General features: G+C 42.1%; 1 protein-coding gene across 11 annotated transcripts in view; it reads right to left on the reverse strand.

The window, feature by feature from the left end:
* Positions 1–20982, reverse strand: part of LOC145344930 (DNA (cytosine-5)-methyltransferase 3A-like) — a 505928-nt gene that overhangs the window by 145884 nt on the left and 339062 nt on the right. For all 11 annotated transcript variants that reach the window (XR_013887006.1, XR_013887007.1, XM_080192264.1 and 8 more), the window contains 3 exons: positions 10191–10400; positions 2930–3088; positions 1072–1179 (listed from right to left, as the gene is read on the reverse strand). Coding sequence is in view for 9 of the 11 variants with exons in the window: in XM_080192264.1 (XP_080048390.1) it covers positions 1072–1179; positions 2930–3088; positions 10191–10400 (477 nt within the window). In the remaining 2 variants the exon portion in view is untranslated. The remainder of the gene's footprint in view (positions 1–1071; positions 1180–2929; positions 3089–10190; positions 10401–20982) is intronic.

Below are 20982 nucleotides of genomic sequence, written 5' to 3' on the forward strand. Positions count from 1 at the left end.
CCAGGCAACAACAACACAGAGGATTGTAACTATCAGGTGATTTGTATGAAGTTGGCATGAAACAGTTTTAAGGCCCATGCTCCAGCCTCTCCAATGTATCCACATAACTGAAGTTCCTCATCCCATTCCCAGGAATCAATTTTGTGAGTCTTTCCTGCACTCCCTCTTATACCTTCATATCTTTTCTAAAGTGTGATGCTCAAAGCTTTACGCAATAGTGCAGTCGAGGCTGCACCATGGTTTTGTGGAGGTTTATCGTAACTTCCTTGTTTTTATATTCTATTCCCCTATTTATAAAGCCCAGCAGCTCTTATGTTTTATTAATTGCTCCCTCAACCTGCTCTTTCACCTTCAATGATTTGTGCACATAAAGTCCTCGATCCCTCTATTCCTGAACCCGCTTTAGAATTGTAACTTTCATTTTGTCCTGTCTCTTCTCAGACTTCCTACCAAATGAATCACTTCATGTCTCTCTGCATTAAATGTCAACTGCCACGTCTGCCTGGCACAGACATAGGCAGCAGACTCTTTCAGATTCATAACCAAACGTTGCAGTATTATTCTATAATACATGGTCAAATATTGCTGATGGGATCCTTCTTTAGAATATAGGGCTTGTGTGGATCAAATAGCTGGACAGCTTTGAATGGAAAGGAGCTGGTCTTCTAACCATCAGATTCCAACCTCTTTATCTCTGTCAGTGCTCCTGATCTATGTGCTATCTGCTTTGTTGTAAGTGTTCTTATTTAAGGTTCAAAAGTATACAACATTTTCTGCTTCCTGCATTCTAATAAGCTCCATGATAAAGGCCCACTCCAGTTTGCTCTGAATAAGTAATGAGGCTGATTCTAGAAAATACAGCAGGATGGGCCAATCAAGAAGGCAATGGTCTTCCTGCTTCAGTGTTTGAAATGACACAACTATGTTAGCGAACACTTCTGGTAAACATCAAAATGAACAAAGATTATTTTTCTTGAGACCGACCCAATGAAAATCAACTCACTGAAGTTGTTGACATATATTAATAGTGAACAAGCATTTAAAGAGCAGATTAATGAATGAATTTCATACCTGTAAAACTTCAAAAATTGCTTTCCTATACATAGGTTGTTTGCTATAGGTTGGCTGGTGAAAGGCAGTAGAAAAAGAACTCAAAGGCATCAGTTTTTCTACACAGACCTGTCAAACCAGAGAAGACCAAACTTAGTGGTAATCACAATCATGTCATAAGTACTTATGACCTTTTATGCACATACCTGATGACCAATGTGTCTGAGACAAAGAGGGTAAGTAGAAAGGAAAGAAAGAAATAGGAAAGACATATTTATCCAGGACTTGTGTCGCGTCTCTGAGAAACACCTCAAAGCATCTCACTTACAGTGAATTGTTCTTTAATACACACACTGTTGTTCTGTAAGCAAATGCAGCAGCTAATTAAAATCTACATAGATCAACAGCCAATTATTCTGCCTTCAGTGTTGATGGAGGAAGGTTAGCAAGAAGCTCTGGAAACCTCATTCACACACCATGGGAAAAGAGGCATTTGGTGCACTTTGTCTACAACCCTCAAGAAGCAAAACATGTGAGGCGGCTTATTCCCACACCACAAGAGCAGAAAGCTCTGTGGTGTTTCACTTGCACACCTCAAGCAGCGGAGCACCTGAATAATGTAGTTTTGAAATATTATGAACGAGAAAACTTAAAGCAGTGTTGCCATACCGTGCTCAGATTGTGCATCTGTTTACTTTCCCTTATGTACCCCATGTATTTTTGTATTGGTGTGTTGGAATTCATGTCCAATAGTGTGAAGACAGAATAACATGTCTCAGATCTCCTGCAGCTGTAGTCTGTACACCATTGTGCTCTCTTATTGGATTGCAGCACAAACACATTCTTCCAAAAAATATAGGCATATCTTCTCTCAATATTTTGTTTCTTTTCTTTAGTTTTATTAGTTTTGTTCCCATCTTGTGTGATCTTTTGATTTTATTCTGACCCCCTCCCGAAATTCCCGATTCCCTTTATTTATTTACTGTTTCCCCCTCCCTCTATTTACTTTACCCCAAGAATTACCCTCATATCTCCCTTAGCATGATTTCCCTGCTTCTCTATTTCTCCAGTTTCTATTGTATCTTATTTGTCCAGCCTGCCCTTCAGTGTCTTGAAATCAAAATGCAGTCAATATTTCATTTATACCAGATTTTCCTGTCACTAACCAAGAGCCAGTTGTTGCCGCTACTAAGATTTTAGGATTGTAACCATGGGCCCCTGCATGTTCCTTAAGATTTTTCTTGCAGAAAAGTGAAGTCCCATGTATTTCTTTGATCTCCTTGCACCATGTATTTATTATCTGCGGCGAAATAGACAAGTGGGTGACTGTTTGCCATTTCACTGACCTTTTTGCTCTGAACTGATTTTGAAAAGGTTCATGTGAAGTGACTATTGTCTCATTGATTTTTCCTCTCTCAGGAATCCCTTGGTCTTACTCCAGTATCTCCCCACATTAATGTCACTTAGATTGAGAACTGAGAGTTGGTGGATGGGCTTGCATTTCCATCTTGTCATTTCACAGCATGGCCTACACATACTTCAGTGTGGTTTGCTACAATGCTGTTTCATTCCATGAGGACAGTTGCTTCTAGGTAATATGACATAATGTTGGACTTTCTCTGATCATCGGAAAGCCAATCACCCCTTCGAGGACTAGCTAGCATCCGATAAGGTATTATCAGGTGAACAGAGAAAAAAGCAATAACGTGTAATGACTTTTAAATTATAGTATTTGAAAGTAAGCAGGCATGGAAGAGATAAAAGAGGATTTTATGTAAAGAGCCTAGATTACAAGTTGATGAGATCAACTATTTCTATTCTCCCTGATACAGAAAAAAGGTATGTGCAAGTGTAGTGAAAATCAAGATATTAGACTTACAACAGAAAATTTTCCATCTCCAAACCACATCACCCATCGCGTTCCTTCAGCCGCCCGACTTCGGCCAGTCATCCACCAGGAGACGATACGACCAGGCCACCAGGAGAATCCCCTTAATTTCCCCCAGACTAGCTCACCAATGCCAAATCCACGCCCATCCTGGAGATTCAGATGACAAATGTTAATAAAGGAATTTGCTATTTCATTGCAAAAATATGAGAAGTCTGAGGTTTGAGTCCTGGCATCAAACATCTTTACTAACCATTACTTCACTGCAAAATTGTACCAAAACAGTTCATTATTCTGGTAGTTTTTGTCCTCATTCACTAGTTTTAATAAACAGAAGACATATGAGGCTGACTGAGGACCACGGCTGACAAATGAAAAGATTCTGTGCTACAGACACAAATTTGTACTCCTTATTCACTGACCTCCATAATCTTCCAGTTCTGGTCAGGTGCAACCTTTTTCCAAAGCATTTGTTTTAAATATTAATGAATTTTAGAAATCATAGCACTGGCAATGAGGTAATTTGTTCATCATACCTGTGCGAGTAATGGCTTTTCAAATGGCGTCATCCATTCTAATCCCAATTCCTTGCCATTTAGTCAAAAGAAGCAAGATTTGGCCACTATAACAAAAGAGGTAAGATTTGGGAACTATCACTGAATTTCCTCCTTTGTTCTGAAGAGATGCATCCTGGCAGTAAGTGATGTGCTTGCAGTGAGGGAGCATTTTCCCTATTGAACCCACAACTGCAATATCAATTTGACTTATATAGCACCTTCAACATAAGGCGGTCCTTGGGAGCATTATCCAAACACAATTTGACAGAGGGCCACAGAAGGAAATATTGGGGCATATGATCAAAAGCTTGATCAACAGGCAGATTTTAAGGACCATTTGAAGGAGAGGTGGTGAGGTAGAAATGTGAGGTAGAGGGTGGCATGATGGGTAGCACTGCTGCCTCACAGTGCCAGGCACCCAAGTTCAATTCCTGGCTTGGAGTCTGCACATTCTCCCTGTGTTTGTGTGGGCTTCCTCTGGGTGCTCCGGTTCACTCCCACAGTCTGAAAGGTGTGCTGGTTAGGTGCATTGGTCATGGTAAATTCTTCCTCAGTGTATCTGAACAGACGCCAGAGTGCACAATAACTTCATTGCAGTGTTAATGAAAGCCTACTTGTGACTAATGAAGAAACTTACTTAACTTACTTACATAGGGCTTAGGCAGCTGAAGAAATGGTCACCAATGGTGCAGCAATCAAAATTGGGGATGTTCAAGAGGCAAGAATTGGAGGAACACAGATATCTCTGAGGGTATAGGGCTGAAGAATATTACAGGGCAATGAAGAAACAAAACCAGAGAGAGATTTGAAAAAAAATGGGAATTTTAAAGTAGAGGTATTGCTTGACCAGTTGCCCATCTAGATCAGTGGGCACAGCGGCTGAACAAGACTGCAGTTGGTTAGGATGTGGAAAGGTAGAACAGAGGAGGAGTGTGCTGGAATAAACACATTTAGAGATAACAATGGTAATGATGAGGGTTTTAGTAGCAGAAGAATTGAAACAGGAGCTGGGTGGAAGGTGGTGATCTTAATGTTGGTGCCGATGTGTGGCCAGGAGCTCCTTTTAGTGTTAAGTATGACACCAAGGTTGTGAACTGCCTGCTTCCAAAACAGACGTTCACCAGGGAGACCTTCACATATAGCAGTTGCTCAGGTTGTGACAAGTGGAACAAACTGTGCTGGAGTAGTGCCAAAGCCCAGGAGGAGGGAAGTGGAAATGATCCTACACCTCTATAAACCTTTATGATTAATTCTATGTATTTGCCAGGGCTTTGCTAAAACTGTAGCAGACTGTCTTGCAGAAATGAAGTAAAAGGAAATCCATTGTGGATTCTGGTGACAAATTACTTCAATGATTCCACTATGAACTGGGACAGTAGGACATGGGAAACAGACTCTGAAATGTGTTGGACAAAATTTTCTTGAGCAGAATTATTTCTGGTCCAGTGAGGGGATATTTGGTTTTGAGGAATGAGGTGGGCTAACAGAATCATGTGTCAATGAGGAAACACTTAGGGAATAGTGATCATAGTATCATAAGGGTTAGATTTGTTATGGAAAAGGAGGAATAAAAATATTGAATTTAAAGAGGGTCAATTTCAGTGTCCATATCTCAGGTAAACTGGAATAACAGACTGGCAAGCAAAAGTCTAACTGACCAATGGGCCGCTTTAAAGAGGAGATGGTTCAATACTTTTGAGGCACATCCCCACAAGAGAGTAAGGTAGGACCACTAAAGCCAGAGCTCCCTGGATGGCAAAAGAGATCAAGAATGAGATGATGCAGGAAAAGGAAGCATTTGACAGCTGTCAGGTTCCTAATAGACATGAGGACCAGGCTGAATATTGAAAGTTTAGAGGGAAAGTGGAAAAAGGAAATAAAAGAGAGTGGCAGTTAACATAAATGGGAATCCAAAAGTCATCCTTAGATATGTAAATAGTAAAGGGTGGTGGGAACAATTAGGGATCAAAAAGGAGACCAACGTGGAATGTGGAAGTAGAGGGCATGGTTGCTAAATGAGTGCTTTGCATCTCTATTTTATCAAGAAAGAGTTTAGCCATAAAGAGATATAAGATAGTTAAGGTATTGGATGCATTAAAAATTGATATCAGTAAGTCCAACTGTACTTATAGCTGATGAGCTCTATATCCCCATCCACCTTAGACATGGAGGTTGGTTCCAGGGGCCTAGAGAATTGCAAATGTGACATTATTATTCAAGAAATAATGTAATAGTAATGCCATATCGGCGGCATTCCGCTGGCATTGCTGAACTCTGCGGGGCTTCTGCTTCCTTGTGCCCCTGGGCACTGAGACCCAACTGCACTGCTTCACTGGCAGCCAATTTCATAGAAATTGTGATCTTCAAAGCAGACTTGAATTCTAAATTCCGTTCAGCTAATGGCCTCCACTAGGTGGTTTTATGTAGGAGGCCACAAACCAACCAATCCCTGGAATACGCCTCTGAATTAGAGGGTATGGTCCGCACACAGAATTGGGTTTACTTTCACCTTAAAATCTGCACAAATTCTCACCAAGCCGTCTGATTTCAACACCGCGACAATTGGGGCAGCCCATTCACTGGTGGTCATTTGTTCCAAAGCACCCAGACCCACCAACCATTCCAAATTAACTTTCATTTTAGGTCTAATGGCATACTGTCCTGGAAATGCCTTTAGGCTTTTCGGACAAGCTCGTTACTTCAACCATAACTTAACCTAAAAGTTTAAAAGCATGTCCAGGACAGTACGCCATTAGACTTTTAGGACGAGCAACTGGCTTCAGCCTTAACTAAATCTCGACACTCTTCATCTCTCCAAGGGTACCTCGCAAAACATCTTTTACCACATATAGTTGTCACTCTATAAATTGGTCCTCAATTGTGCCTTCACCAGTATACAACCCTCGAGGGCTACCACTTGCTCTGTGTATGTTCGCAATGTGATCTTGGCAGATTTTAATTGCAGGGCTTTTAACTTATCCCTTTTTACTGATTCAAGTATCAAGGACACTGCTGCTGCCTCCACATCAACTTCCATTTTCATGATCTTCCCTTCCAGTTCAGGGAGAACCCAGAAACGACTGGCTTCACCCCGTATCGACAGAATGTTTAACCTGAACTCCTGTTTCTCTGAACAGTCTGCTTCCCCCGCAGATCTAGCTGATTCTCTATCCTCTCCATGGCTGGCAGTATGGACCTTCTGTTTTGTCCTTCTAACTGATTCCTGTTGTTTCCCTCTCTCTCGGCTTAGTTGCACCCAGCAATTTTGGGCAATGTGACCAATTCGCTTTTACTTGTGACATTGGGTCTTTCGTGTCCAGTGCTTATAAAATCTGAACTGCTCTGCAAACATCAAAGGCTTGGGAATGAAGTGAGCTTCTAATACATCGCAAAACATTGTTAAGTCTTCTCAGCCTGTTTTTCAGGTTGTACCAAACTTTTTAAAAAAGCACAGGCCTTGCTCCCCATGATACTTAGGGAAAACCAGTACAACCAGGTCATTGCCAAGTTTGTTGGCCTGCAGATGAACACTGAAGCACTCTGTATAAAGTATCCAGCTCTCTGCCTTGTCTTCGAAGGGCCTATAGCTCTGAATTGAGCTGCCATTTTGTTTTGCTGCGGCGGGAAATTTCCCACAACATGAGTCTAGGCCTGAAGCCTTTTTTCCAACGCTAGCTCCTCCGTTCCCTTTTATTGATAGCACGTTCTTCCACCGTCACTGTTAGCAGCCCTAGTCCCCTCGTATACCACACCACCACCATTCCCCCCACCTTGCAGTGGCTGCTCCTTTGATAACCACGGTTATTTGATGCCAGTGTACCTTTAAGTAATTTTTTTTAAAATCATGTTCTCTGCAGTTTATAAGCAGGTTTTTTTTCATTGTTGCTAAGCTGTCTGCTTAGAAGTCCTTTACTGCTGCTTCAATGGTTTAAATGGGGTTTTGTTGAATTTTACTCTGGGCCCCAGGTACTTTCTAGGATTTTTTATGACCCTGAATTTTTAGTGTGAAGAATGATTGACAGGTCAGGTGACAGGAGTTCTTTCATTTTCAGTTTTGGGCTGCTGGCTGCTGTTTTAGTTTGAAGGTGTTTGGACACTTGAAAAGCAGTGTTTCTCTCTCCTTGGTATAAATTCTGCTGGCTAGCTGGAATCAGGTCTTCTTGTCTTCCTGGAGTGAGAATTCTGCTGTTGGTGGTTTGCTAGCTAGTAACTAGAGTTTTTCTTTCTTTCCCTGGTGTTTTTGGAAGCTATTCTGACTTCAAGGTCATCCACATGTATATCAAGAGCGGTGCTGGAAGTTACAAGGCTGGGAAGTCAGAGTTTCAATTCTCCAATCAAAGGACTACATTCTAGCATCACATGAGTATCCTTGTTTGCTGTGTTAAATCCGTGGCAGAGGTGGTTTGGGATTTGTTTGGTTGGAACAGTATTTAAGGTTCACACAATAGCATGGTTGTTTTTTTCCTAATTTTAAACTGGTAAATGTTATTGCCAATTTTCTTTCTCTACACGTTAATTGTATTCTTAAATAAACCTAGTGGGTCAGCTGTATCATACCTGAAGTGAAACATCTCATGCTTACCCGAGCCAAATTCAAATTGCAAAACTTATGATCCAGGCAGACTTCATTAAACACCTTGGGGTTTCTGATCTGAATTATAACAGTTAGTACTCCTTCCCAGTTGTTGACTGTAGCCCAGCAACTGCATCCCACAATGTTTTCAGCCAGCTCCCAGGCTGTATTACCTACCCCTTAACAGACTGTTCACACGAAGCAACAGCAGTCGGAACACTCCTACTCATTCTTCATGGGGCTGCCACACTTCAGATCCCTTCCAGTGTCATATGACGAAGTCCGGAGCAATGCCCAAACCCCTCCCCATTCACCAGAACAGAAATGCCAACACAATGTGTAGGCTGCCAAGCAGCATCATCACCGGCCATTACATATTTTCATGGTAACGACACTGCAGTGTTAATGTCTACTTGTGACACTAATAAACAAACTTATTCAAGAAGAGCCACAAAATAGGCCTTGCAAACTTAAAACACTCGGAAACACTTTATTACATGCGTCCCACAGTCAAATCTTAGACTGCTTAACTGGGCTCCACGCTGGGAGGAACAACTTCACCCCCTCCTGGATCACATTTCCCACCTCGAAGGGGCAATGTGCACCCAAAACCCCCAATGTACAAGCATTACAATTCCCCTCTCTCCTCCCCCACACACAGTGATCATTCCCCTCTCTCCTCCCCCACACAGAGTGACCATTCTCCTCTTCCACCATGACTCCTCCCACTCTGCAGCCACCCATGTTTGATCTAGATAGCAGTGCCAGCAAAGCAGGTTTACCAGCCTTGGGGAAGGAGTCTATACAACAAGAGCAGAAACACAGTTTACCGTTAAGTAATGTTTTTTTAAAATCATGTTCTCTGCAGTTTATAAGCAGGTTTTTTTTTCATTGTTGCTAAGCTATCTGCTTAGAAGTCCTTTATCGCTGCTTCAATGGTTTAAATGGGGTTTTGTTGAATTTTACTCTGAGCCCCAGGTACTTTCTAGGATTTTTTATGACCCTGAATTTTTAGTGTGAAGAATGATTGACGGGTCAGGTGACAGGAGTTCTTTCATTTTCAGTTTTGGGCTACTGGCTGCTGTTTTAGTTTGAAGGTGTTTGGACACCTGAAAAGCAGTGTTTTCTCTCTCCTTGGTATTAATTCTGCTGACTAGCTGGAAGGTGGTCTTCTTGTCTTCCTGGAGTGAGAATTCTGCTGTTGGTGGTTTGCTAGCTAGTAACTAGAGTCTGTCTTTCTCTAGAGAAAGACAGACTCTAGTCTCTCTGGAGTCTAGTGGCTTCAAACATCTTTGAAGCCACTACTCAACTTATTGCTTCAGCTGCCAAACCTCCTGGTGTTTCCTGCACACAGACAGTCACTAAGTGACCATTCATTGCCCCTGCCTTCACTAAGTCAGTGCACAAAGATCCCGTGTCTGCTCTGCACTCACTATTGAAAGTGTTTTTTAAGGTTAAAGACAGTTTTGGGCACACCATTTAGCCTTTGCTGTTTTGTGGCAAGCGGTCAGTGAGTCTGGGGCAGCCCTGCCAGAGTGTGATCTCCATGTCAATGACTACTGCTGCCTTGGAGGAGGGGGAGCTTGTGATCTGAAAAGTTCTCTTTATGATCCCCACAGGGGATCATGGCCCCTTGTTTAGGGGTCCCTGTTGTAAAGAGTCAACGTCATATAATGATCTCTTAACCAAACGGTACAGGCATCCCACTTTGATGCTATTTATCATAGAATCCCTACAGCACATAAGGAGGCTATTTGGCCCATCAAGTCTGCAGTGACTATTACCCCAACTTACCCCATAACCCTGCTAACCTAAGAGTCAATTTAGCATGGCCAATCAATGTCATTTGAACATCTTTGGACTGTGGAATGAAACTGGAGCACCTGGAAGAAACCCATGCAAACATGGGGAGAACATGCAAACTCCACACAGATGGTAACCCAAAGCTAGAATTGAACCTGGGTCCCTGGTGCTATGAGGCAGCAGTGTGAACCACTGTGCCACTGTGCTGCCCAAATTTCTGTATATTTTTCTGAATATTAACTTAATGAGCATGGTGCTTTTCACAGAACTGCCAAACTACCTGACCAATGTATACCAGAAGATAAAACAGTGAACTTACTTCATATTCTGCTTCCTCATCTATCACCTTGGATGCTGTCTTCTCGGCTGTATCATTTGAAATGACTGTAGGTTCTGGAGTTGATGCAATGCTGGGAGGTGCTGGATCAGTGGACTGCTGGGAAATGATTGTGCTTGTTTCCTTCTCTTTCTGAACGGGGGTATCTTCCTGTGCACTCATTACAGCGACAAGTTGTGCCCTCTTCTCAGCCTGTGGATAGGAAAGGGTGTATGGGGAAAGAAGGCACAAGTTAGAATAGGCATAAATAAGTGAAGATTTAAATGAACATCTCTAACATGAAGTTTCTTTGTAAAACATAACTATAAATTAAACACTTCTAACAATAATACGTTAGTTGGATGTGAGCCTTTGCTTTACAGGTATTATCAATTAAACTGTGTATTTTACACATTTTTCAAGCTGTTTTCTTTTTGTAAAAACGAAGCCATGACAAAGTAAAGAGGTGGTAAAAGCATTTCCTATACTTAAAAATATTCATCGGGTTTAATGACGCACTTACAGTTGGACGTCAATCAGCCACACAGATTGCTAAAACCAATGTTGGATGCCTACAACGTCCCAAAGGTGAAGTTTATCTCACCGATGGAAAAATGGAAATTAGGTTGAGCAACCCCAGGATGGCATTATGTATCTCCTAGTGGCAAGTTTTACAAAGTGTTGCAGAGCTTTGAGAGCATGGAACTTGCCCACTATCTTATCAGGTAATGCTGGATCAGATATGGGGCTGAAAGTCCTAGACTGGAGGTGGGCAGGAACTAAAAGTCCCTTTGGCTCCATCCAGTCTCTGGGCTATTTTTGGGGTAGCATGGAGAAGAGGCAGGGTGACAGGAGTGGCCAGCCTGAGCTGCAATGCTAACTAAGGGAGGCTGACTGGAATTTTCCAGTGGGTCTCCAGGTTTCCATAGGGTGGCAGGGACCCAGTGCCCCAAGTAGATCCATAGGCCCTCCTTGCCTTCCTGACTGCAGAACCAGCCACAGACTAATAACGTGTAAGCCTCCACCACTCCGTCCCATGCACCAGCTCTGGCCTGGTTGCAAAGCCAATTTTTAATTTAGATTTTAAGAAGTTAGAGAATGCCTGCATCTTGAAGTGCTTGCTCTCTTACTTACCTTACACTGCTGCTCTTTTCCTATAGAAAAGTATCTGATTGACCCTCCAGTTTCAAGAGTCTGCTCACTTGTCCTTAATTGGACGGTGAACCGCAGGTCCCAGTTTCAGATGAAAATCCCAATGAGCAACTGCTTCTTCATTGGGATGGGTTTATCATCTCAAAACAGTCCTGAACCATGTTTCCCACCCCGGGAGGGAGAATGCTGCCCACTGTGATGTGACCATAAGAGATAGGAGCAGAAGTAGGCCATTTAGCATATCAAGTCTGCTCCACCACGCGAAAAGCCAAATGCTGTGGATACTGGAATTTGAAATAAAAAGAGGAAGTGCCGGAAAATCTCAGCAGGTCTCACAGCATCTGTGGGGAAAGAATACAGCCAAAGTTTCGAGTCTAGATGACGCTACATCAGAACTCATCAGCTCTGACGAAGAACCATCCAGACTCAAAATGTTCTATTCTCTTCCTACAGATGCTGTCAGATCTGCTGAGATATTTCAGCACTTTCTGCTCCACCATGTGTTGGGTATTCAATTTCAACCCAGCTCAATAAACTGAGTTTGGGCAATCTCAGTTCCTTTCCTGGAAAGCAGTTAATCTTAATTTAGAACTAACTGGTATCAAATTGCCAGCCTGAGTTGGAGATGACATGATGGCCTGTGAGGGAAAAGTAAATGTCACAATGATTTAGGATGCTCTTTGGAGATTTGGGCTGATGCCAGTCTCGGCAGAGTAGCTGAATATCAGGGATCAAACCCAAGACTTTCTGGTCTGTGTGACTAAGATGAATTTACTGATGTTTTTATGATGGGTATTCAACCACACTATACATTTGGGTTCCCATTTATTCCTCAGCACCAACACCCATTGCCATAGTGACTAAAAAAAAATTAAAAAACAATTTCATTCTGGGAAAGAATCTACAAACTGAAGTGGAGAAAAACAAATAATTTTCAGACAGGTGAAAAACAGGGAGATATTCATTAACTATTTTTTGACATTGTTGTGTTAAAATGACTGCTGTATAATTACGCAAAATAGTCAGTAAATTTGGAAATGAATGTAAAGTAGAAATGGGGCCTTATTGAAAAAAGGTAACTTGTTTTTAAACTATATATTTGCAGCGTACATAGTGTGCTGAAATTTATCATTGAATATTTTTAAGGTTTATTTATTAATGTCACAAGTAGGCTTACATTAACACTGCAATGAAGTTACTGTAAAAATCCCCTACTCGTCACAGTCCAGTGCCTGTTCAGGTACACTGAGGGAGAATTTAGCATGGCTAATGCATCTAACCAGCACTTCTTTTGGACTGTGAGAGGAAACCGGAGAACCCAGGGGAAACCCACGCAGACACAGGAAGAAGGTGCAGACTCCCTGCACAGACAATGACCCAAGCTGGGAATCAAACCTAGGTCCCTAGCTCTATGAAGCAGCAGTGCTAACTACTGTGCCGCCCTTTGTTTTAGACAAAGTGAAGCAGTACAATGCAGTATAAAAGTGTTACATACATAAACAATCCATAAAATGTATAAGGTTTCATGACTTGGGAAACAATATGCTCCGAAGGACTGTTTATGAAAGGTAATATTGAAATACCCACCTGCCATACCTACCACTTCCAATCAAATTACAAAAGAACACATCATCCCAACCAACAATTTCTGTTGATCCTCAAGAAAGGAATAGTAAATATAGGAATGATCCACAACCCTGCTATTGTATTTTGTGATTTTAGATTGTGATTTTACTTTGGGTGTATTTTATTATTTCTTGATATGTTTCATAAGATCCAAATTTTAGAAATGCCAAGATTTCTCTTTGTTTGAAACCTGTTTTAATGTAAGTGCCAACTGGTGAGTAGACAAACCACGACCTGTTTTCCTACACTGATGCACGTGCAAGAACATTTTGTACTCTTCAATTTTTTTCTTCCTGTCCTGTAGGCACCAACTCAGACTAGATTAAGGTTCATTGAATACTAGACTATGGCACCTTACCAAAGTAACTACTCTTCATCCATGAGCTTAGACAGTTAGAGTTGGCAGGATGTTTGACTGTGAAGGGTGTCTGGCTTGAGCAAGATTCTAACGTTCAACATCCACACTTTCCAACACAATTCACTGGACAGAAAGTTTTCCCATTCTGCAGTTCAACACGTACCAGCTTAGACTGGCAAGGTTAGCCCCTAACCAAAGATGAAATCTGAAACCTTCTGGCTGGTATGTCTTCAATTAAATTTACTTAAATCAGCCACTGGCAAAATTAAATCATAACATTTTATGATGCAATAGCAAAAGGAGGATTACTCTCGAACTAGGTACTTGACATAATTAGCTGCTTATTCACTGAGTAAAAGGAGGAATCTGAAGCCAGTCTTTCTTTAACATGGGTTTATTCACATAACCCAGGGAACACAGGCCCAGATTTCCTTTTCCTTTCCCCACGTAGGTGGAATCCAGGTTTCTTTAGACTTAAGAATAATGTTCTAACCTTTCTCCAATTAGTAACAGCTGCCCTCTAGAGCATGCACTTCATTGTGACAGGATTGTAACATTAACAGTGTCAATCCTAAAAATGAGACCATATTTGATATCATTATTGGGCACTAAATGTCGTTCAATTAGGCCAGAGAGGTTGTCGTTGCAAAAGAGACATTTATGTCCACATTGAGCTTCCTATTAAGAATGGAAAACATTCACCTAAATAACAGTATGAGGGATAGTTGTGGATATGACTTCAGATTTCTGTTTTATTCTTTGGTAGAGAAGTCAGTGAAGAATTGATGTTAAAGAATTCCACATGGAACAAAATATGATTGAATAATCATTTGTAAAGTTTGGGAATAAAATGAGCTGTTTGATAATGTTGTTTCTGCCTTTAAAGTAAAAGTTAAAAGTTTATTTATTAATCACAAGTAGGCTAACATTAACACTGCAATGAAGTTACCATGAAAATCCCCTAGTTGCCACACTCTGGCACCTGTTTGGTTACACTGAGGGAGAATTTAGCATGGCCACCTAACCAACATGTCCTTCAGACTGTGGGAGGAAACCAGAGCACCCAGAGGAAATCCATGCAGCCACGGGGAGACTGTGCAAACTACAACCTGGCAGTGACCCAAGCCGGGAATTGAAGCTGGGTCACTGGCACTGTGAAGCAGCTGTATTAACCGTTGTGCTGCCCCCCTTTAACCATAGATTGCATAGTTACGGCTCTATTTAGGCTGGACAAAGAACTATAATTTCTCAATTATTCTAAATATTTAACACAGTCCAAAATTTGCAATATAAAATATATTTACCAAAATGATTGATGAACTAGATGACTTCTGTAGGTCAATGGACAATTATTTCAACAAAACACCCTACATGCTCTCTTATGATGTATCCTCATTTCCAAACTAAATAACCCCGAGCTTTTCCAATGTATGTTTTTATCTATTTCCCAAGTGGCCCATTTCCGTAGATAATTGCACACCTTATTTCTTCTGCGATTTAATGCCTTGCCTATTACATACTGAGATGATGTGCGACATTCTTCCACTTATAGAACTGTAGAAGCTAGGATCCCTAGAGTGCAGAGGGAGGCCATTTGGCCCAAAGAGTCTGTACACACCCTCCAACAGAGCATCTTTCCCAGGGCCCAATGACCCACCCTATCCCTGTGTGTTTACCCTGTTTATCCCCCTAACCTACACATTTTTGGACACTATGGGGGAATTTAGGATGGCCAGTCCACCTAACCTGCACATCTTTGGACTGATGCTTTCTTTCCAAAGTAAGAACAGAAAATACTGGAAACATTCAGCTGGTGAGGCATCATCTGTGGAGGGAGAAACAGTTGATGTTTCAGGTTGATTACCTTTCTTCAGAACTGTTTCACTCTCCAACGGATTATGTCAAATCTGCTGAGTAATTCCAGCATTTTCTGCCTTTATTTCACGTTTTCAATATCTGCAATAGTTTCCTTTTATGGATGCTTCTTTTCTGTTTTTTTCTCATATATTCCCCTTCCATATTAATGTGCCTACTTTTAAGCTTCAGTTCTGATGAAGGGAAATCTTGTTTGTTCTCTCCATAAATGCTGCCTAATCTGCAAAGCATCACCAACACTGATCTAAATCAAGATTACATGACTGATGCCAATGAAAGACATTAAAATGCCATGTACTGAAACTATGTACAAAAAATTCAGATCCTCATACTTTGTCACTCAAATCTTGTGCCAACTGACATAGAATGTCTCTTATCTCACATTTTAGTTTTGGTATTCTACTAGGAATATTGAAAATTCATGTCAGCAATTCTTCAGATGCTGTAACTAATAATCTAAGGACTGAACAGAAGTAGAAAGAAGTATTTGTATTCACAATGAGTGCTTTAATTATTTATATTTGTTTATATAATGGGGTCATCCAGCAATTTGGCTTCAATTCAACATTTCTCCACCCAAAGTAATTCTGACTACCAGACATCCAGAAGTTGCCTTTTGCATGGTGGTGGTAGTTGCAAGGTTGGATGTAAATATTTTGTCCCATGAGGTAAATTGCTAGGCAACCTACGTTAATAGTGTGGCAGAGTCAACAATATCATGCTCTCTTTCAGATCAATTGCTACATGAGCTATAACTATATAATCCCACAATTCATATGAATACTCATGGACAAAAATTATCATTACAGAGCCATAAAGACACTTAATGATTAATATAAATATTAAGGCATGATGGATTTCAAAAAGATTGTCATTCTGTTCTTAATGCTAATGAACAAATGATCCATGCCTCATAACTGGATTACATAAACTTACTGGTCCTGGTTCATCACCATCTCTTTTGCTTCAGTCCAGGAGACACCCTGCTCTTGGTGGTCCATCGCCAGGTCTTCTTTGGTTGGTCCCATTTTTTCCTTCCATCTGGTGGTGTCCATTCTACTGTCGTTTAGGAAACCAAAGACATATCCTGCCAACCCCAGTCATGATGGCCCACAAGTGCCTCTGTCTCTTCTTCATTTTTGATGCTATCTCTCCATGTGGTACTCAGGATCTTACATCGGTTACGCTGGGGAAAGTTGTCCATCTTACCAGACACCTTTGGTATTGTCTCACAGGCACAGATTGTGGTTGCTGCTACAACAGACATGAAGCCAACAATTTTCTGGCCTCGCCGCATCTGACACACGTCATGCCAATCCTGAAAAACAGGTTTTGCAATTGTTCCGGTCCCTGGCTACTGGCACAAATCGAATCTCACCCAAATAGGGCGTGAAGCAAATTAGCATATTTAAAGAGTTTTGTGCGGCAGGGGGGCACTTCAGACACATTTTTTGGGAAAATTCTGCCCATAGAGCACAGCTTCACAGCTGTGTTTTATGGTATTAGATGCCCAAGCCATGAAGGAAGACTGATGCTGCTTTGCTGATTCTGTATGGACTTTGATTATTTCTACATTAGTCTCTCTGGAGATGGTGCTTCCCAGATAGGGGAAGTGGTCAATGTCCTTGATATTCTGTTGCCCAATGGTGATGGAAGGGCCTTGTTGTTTTGTTTCCTCACAGTTGCTCCACAAATTAACCTTGATGCTGCTGCTCTTGACATTATTGGTCATGACTTGGATTACGCATGATTCTCTGGTCAACAAGGTAATGCTATCTGCGACATTTGTGCATCAAACGGTGATGTTGACAGCAGATTCAAAACTCTGCACCCACCTTCAGCTTCCTCATGATGAAAAGGAATGGGGAGAGTATGCAGCCTTGCCGCACTCCCGTGATAATGCTGAATGAGCCATAGTCCCCATGGGGGTCTTGATGCAGCAGCTATGAGGTTCTGAAGATGTTAATAACTGCTCCCGGATGCTGCACTGTCCTGCGATGTACCACAGTGGTTGCTGATGGACACGCTCAAAAGCTTTTTTGAAATAAATGAAGTTGATATCAAGTAGCAATATTCTAGGCTCTGTTCAATGATGTTCCAGCTATTTGGAAACCTGCTAGGTCTTCACGAAGGATACTATATATTTTTGCTTTCAATCTGTTGAAGAGTACCACATTGAAGAGCTTGCCAGGTACTGACATCAGAGTTATGTCCCTCCAGATGTTGCAGGCACAGAGGTTCCCTTTCTTTGATAGCTTGATGATTATTCCTCCCCTCCAGTCATCTGAGATGTTCTCCATAGACCAAATCTTGTTGAACAGATCCATTATGATGGTTTGCTTGCCATCTTCCAATAGCTTTACTGATATCGCGTCAGTTGAGGTAACTTGCTGTTCTTCAGGCTCTTGCTGGCTCTTCAGATCTCTGACCTTGTAATTTCTCCCAGGTTGACATTCAGCTGCTGAGCTGTCATCAAACTCAAACATGGAGCTGGGTTTGGGATGAGGATCTCTTGAAAGTTTCCACCCACCTCGCTTCTTGCTCCCTATCCTTCAACTGCATCCTGTTCCTCTGTTGCAAATGGCCATTGTGACTTTGTGTTTGTTGTCTTCTTCAGCTTTAGGTTGATCTTGCTGAACACAAGGTGGTGGCTCAATCCCACATCAGCACCTCAGCACCTTGTTGGGATGTCCTCCATTTGATGCTGATGCATATATAATCAATTTTATTCTGGGTGTAACCTGCTGGAGACCTCCATGTCTTTTTATGCATGTCCTCATGTTTCCAATGCTGCTGTTGCAGAAGGTGAGGAGATACTCACCATTTCCACCGAGCATACTTGCTGATCTATGGGATCCTGCCTCCGTTTGGTCCTTGCTAGTTGCCTTTGCATTGAGGTCACCGTTTGGTAGCTTGATATCGCAGCAGGGTGCTTCATCCAGTGTGACCTGCAATTATTGGTTGAGCTCATCTTTCTCCGTGTTTGCCTACTGGTGCATAAATTGCATGATAGTGACTTTGGTGTGCCTTGTGTGGGATCTGGTGATACTGATGCAATGGTTTACTGGCTTCTACCCAACCTGGCACAATGGTTAGCACTGCTGCCTCACAGTGCCAGGGACCTGGGTTTGATTCTCGGCTTGAGTAACTGTCTGTGTGGAGTTTGCACGTTCTGTGTGGGTTTCTTCCAGGTGCTCCGGTTTCATCCCTCAGTCCAAAAACGTGCTGGTTAGGTACACTGGCCATGCTAAATTCTCCCTCAGGATACTTGTGGCGACTAGGGGGTTTTCACAGTAACTTCATTGCAGTTGTAAACCTACTTGTGACACTAATAAATAAACTTTAAACTAATGCTTGCGCTGAGCATCTTTTGAGTATAAGGCCAACTCCATGGTTGTGGTGTTCTTCTGGTCCATAGTAAAGAATCATTGCACCCTCACCATTGATTTGTCCTTATCTTGTCTACAGTATCTCACTGAGGCCTAAGATGTCAAATCGACAAATTCTCAACCTGGGACATCTTCCCCCATGGGAAGAGTATTCGGATGTTCCAGCTGCTGATCCTGGTGATAGTTTTGATGTTGAAAATTGGATTTGTCATGGATCGGACTTCCTTTCAGCTTTTATCCAGTCCCAACATACGTATATCTTCAGATTTGCTGGCCTTTATTTGCCTCCGTTTGCTGGTATGGTTACTTCCTGGTGTTTCTGCAGGTGGAGAATATTTCATCACATTCCTGATCTGTACCTTGTAGCTGGCGAACAGTCTTTGGGGAGTCAAGAAGTGACTTATTTGCTGCAAAATTCCCAGCCTTTGACCTGCTCTGGTAGTCACAGTGTTTATATGGCTGGTCCAGTTCACTTTCTGGTCACTGGTGACCCCCCGGAAGTTGGCAATGGAGGAACACCAAGAAGTAAGAGATGATGAAGACGTACCATCACTTAATTTCACATTCAAAGCCATAAGCTCAGATGCTGACATAGCTTGCATCTTAGAGGGTAAATCAGGAACACGATCTGCTTGAGTTGAGACACCCAGCATTAGTGCGATGTAAGCAAACCATGAGGATACGGCAGGTGCCAGATCATTGAGGGTAAGGTCGCACACAGTTTTTGCTACAGAGGACTCAGGTGAAGACCTGGAGCAACCTACAGAAAAGCACTGAAGGTATGCAAAGCAAAATGCTTAGTGCATTGTGAAATCTGCCAGAACGCCTATGCTTAATGTCAAGGAGCACAGATGAATTGAACATTTAACTCCATACAGAGCTTTTACAAAGACCTTAAAGTCCATCATTTCCAAGTATGCAAGTAATGGCCAGCTCTACACCTTTGGACCCAAACATAATCTGTATTTGATAGGACCTCAGACTGCTGACATGCAAGTTTAGCTTGCTGCCACTCAAGTTTATACTACAGCCATCATGGCTGTGGATCAGTCTCTAAAAGGGTGCATGGTATCATAGCAGTCTAGCTATAGATGAATGTACGAATTAGGAGTCAGTAATTTGACCATTTCAGCCTACTCTGCAATTCATAAACAGCATGGCTGATCTGATTATGGCCTCACCTGATAACTTCGACCCTCTTGTTAGTCAAGAATCTATCTATCTCTGCCTTAGAATTATTTAATGAGCCTGCCACCATTGTGCTCTGATGCCCTCCAACAAATTACTCGAATTACTGGGGGAGTGACAGTGGCTGTGTGGATCATAAAGCTGCTGAAGAACACAGCATTCGTCCTCTCACTCTAACATTACTGTGCCTTTTGCCTGTCAGCCAGCCAGCCTCTGACAAGATACTGCAGCCTTAACTGGGCCTACCAGCTCCAAAGTTGCTCAAGGTCATCCTTCAAAGTCATCTTCAGTCACCCCCACTGAAAGCCATCAACTTTCTTTTTTCTTATTCCATTCTTAAAGTTACAAAGCTGACACACAGAGTGGACCAGGCAAGCCCGAATCCATCTCCTTGTTGGCTCCACAATCCAAATTCAAATTGAATCCCATTTATAATCCCCACAAGGGAGACATGCAAGATCCCAGCTGACACTGTACCTGACCTTGGGCTTGATCTGATGCTGGATCTTAACAAAATGCTGAGAAACAAAAGAATCTTCAGCTCATCCATGCCTGCCACAAGACAGCTTATCATCTATTGTGGTGGGATTCTAGCCTGGAACCCCACATTGCTCAAGATTTGTGGTTTACCTGTTCAGTAACCAAATCCACTCCACCACACGATGACCTCAGCCATTACTATGTAGGAGCACCAGGACAGTAACACACATGGAAGACAGACACCAGGGGAATGCAGAGTGATGATTAATTGACTTTTGTGCACGATATGGTATCATTTCACTTATAAATAATGCTGCATTTTTTAGGTTGGTTCTTATTCATTTTTGCACTGGGGTCAAGCAGATGCTATGATGGTCAGTAGAGAGGGAAGGTAAGCTGCAGGAATATCGGTGAGTAAAGAGTTGGATTTGCAGTAACTGGTATTGTACTCAATACAGTGGCTGTCTAAGTTGCCTCCTTCCTTTCTCTTCCTCCTCTTCCTCTTCATGCCCTCATCTGCTCACTGTACATGTTGGTGAGGTTGTGTAGCAGGCAGCAGGCAACCAAGAATCTTGACAGCCATTCTACAGAGTGCTGTATGGCTCCTCCAGCATGGGCCAGGTGGCAGAGGTATTGTTTCAACACACCAATGATCTTCTCTGTTACATTTCCTGTGGCAGCATTACTTTCACTTGCATGTTGTGTGTGTGTGAGTGAGTTCTGTGCC

Source organism: Carcharhinus amblyrhynchos, chromosome 7, assembly GCF_965287045.1.
Source record: "Carcharhinus amblyrhynchos chromosome 7, sCarAmb.v2.hapA, whole genome shotgun sequence".
NCBI lineage: Eukaryota > Metazoa > Chordata > Chondrichthyes > Carcharhiniformes > Carcharhinidae > Carcharhinus > Carcharhinus amblyrhynchos.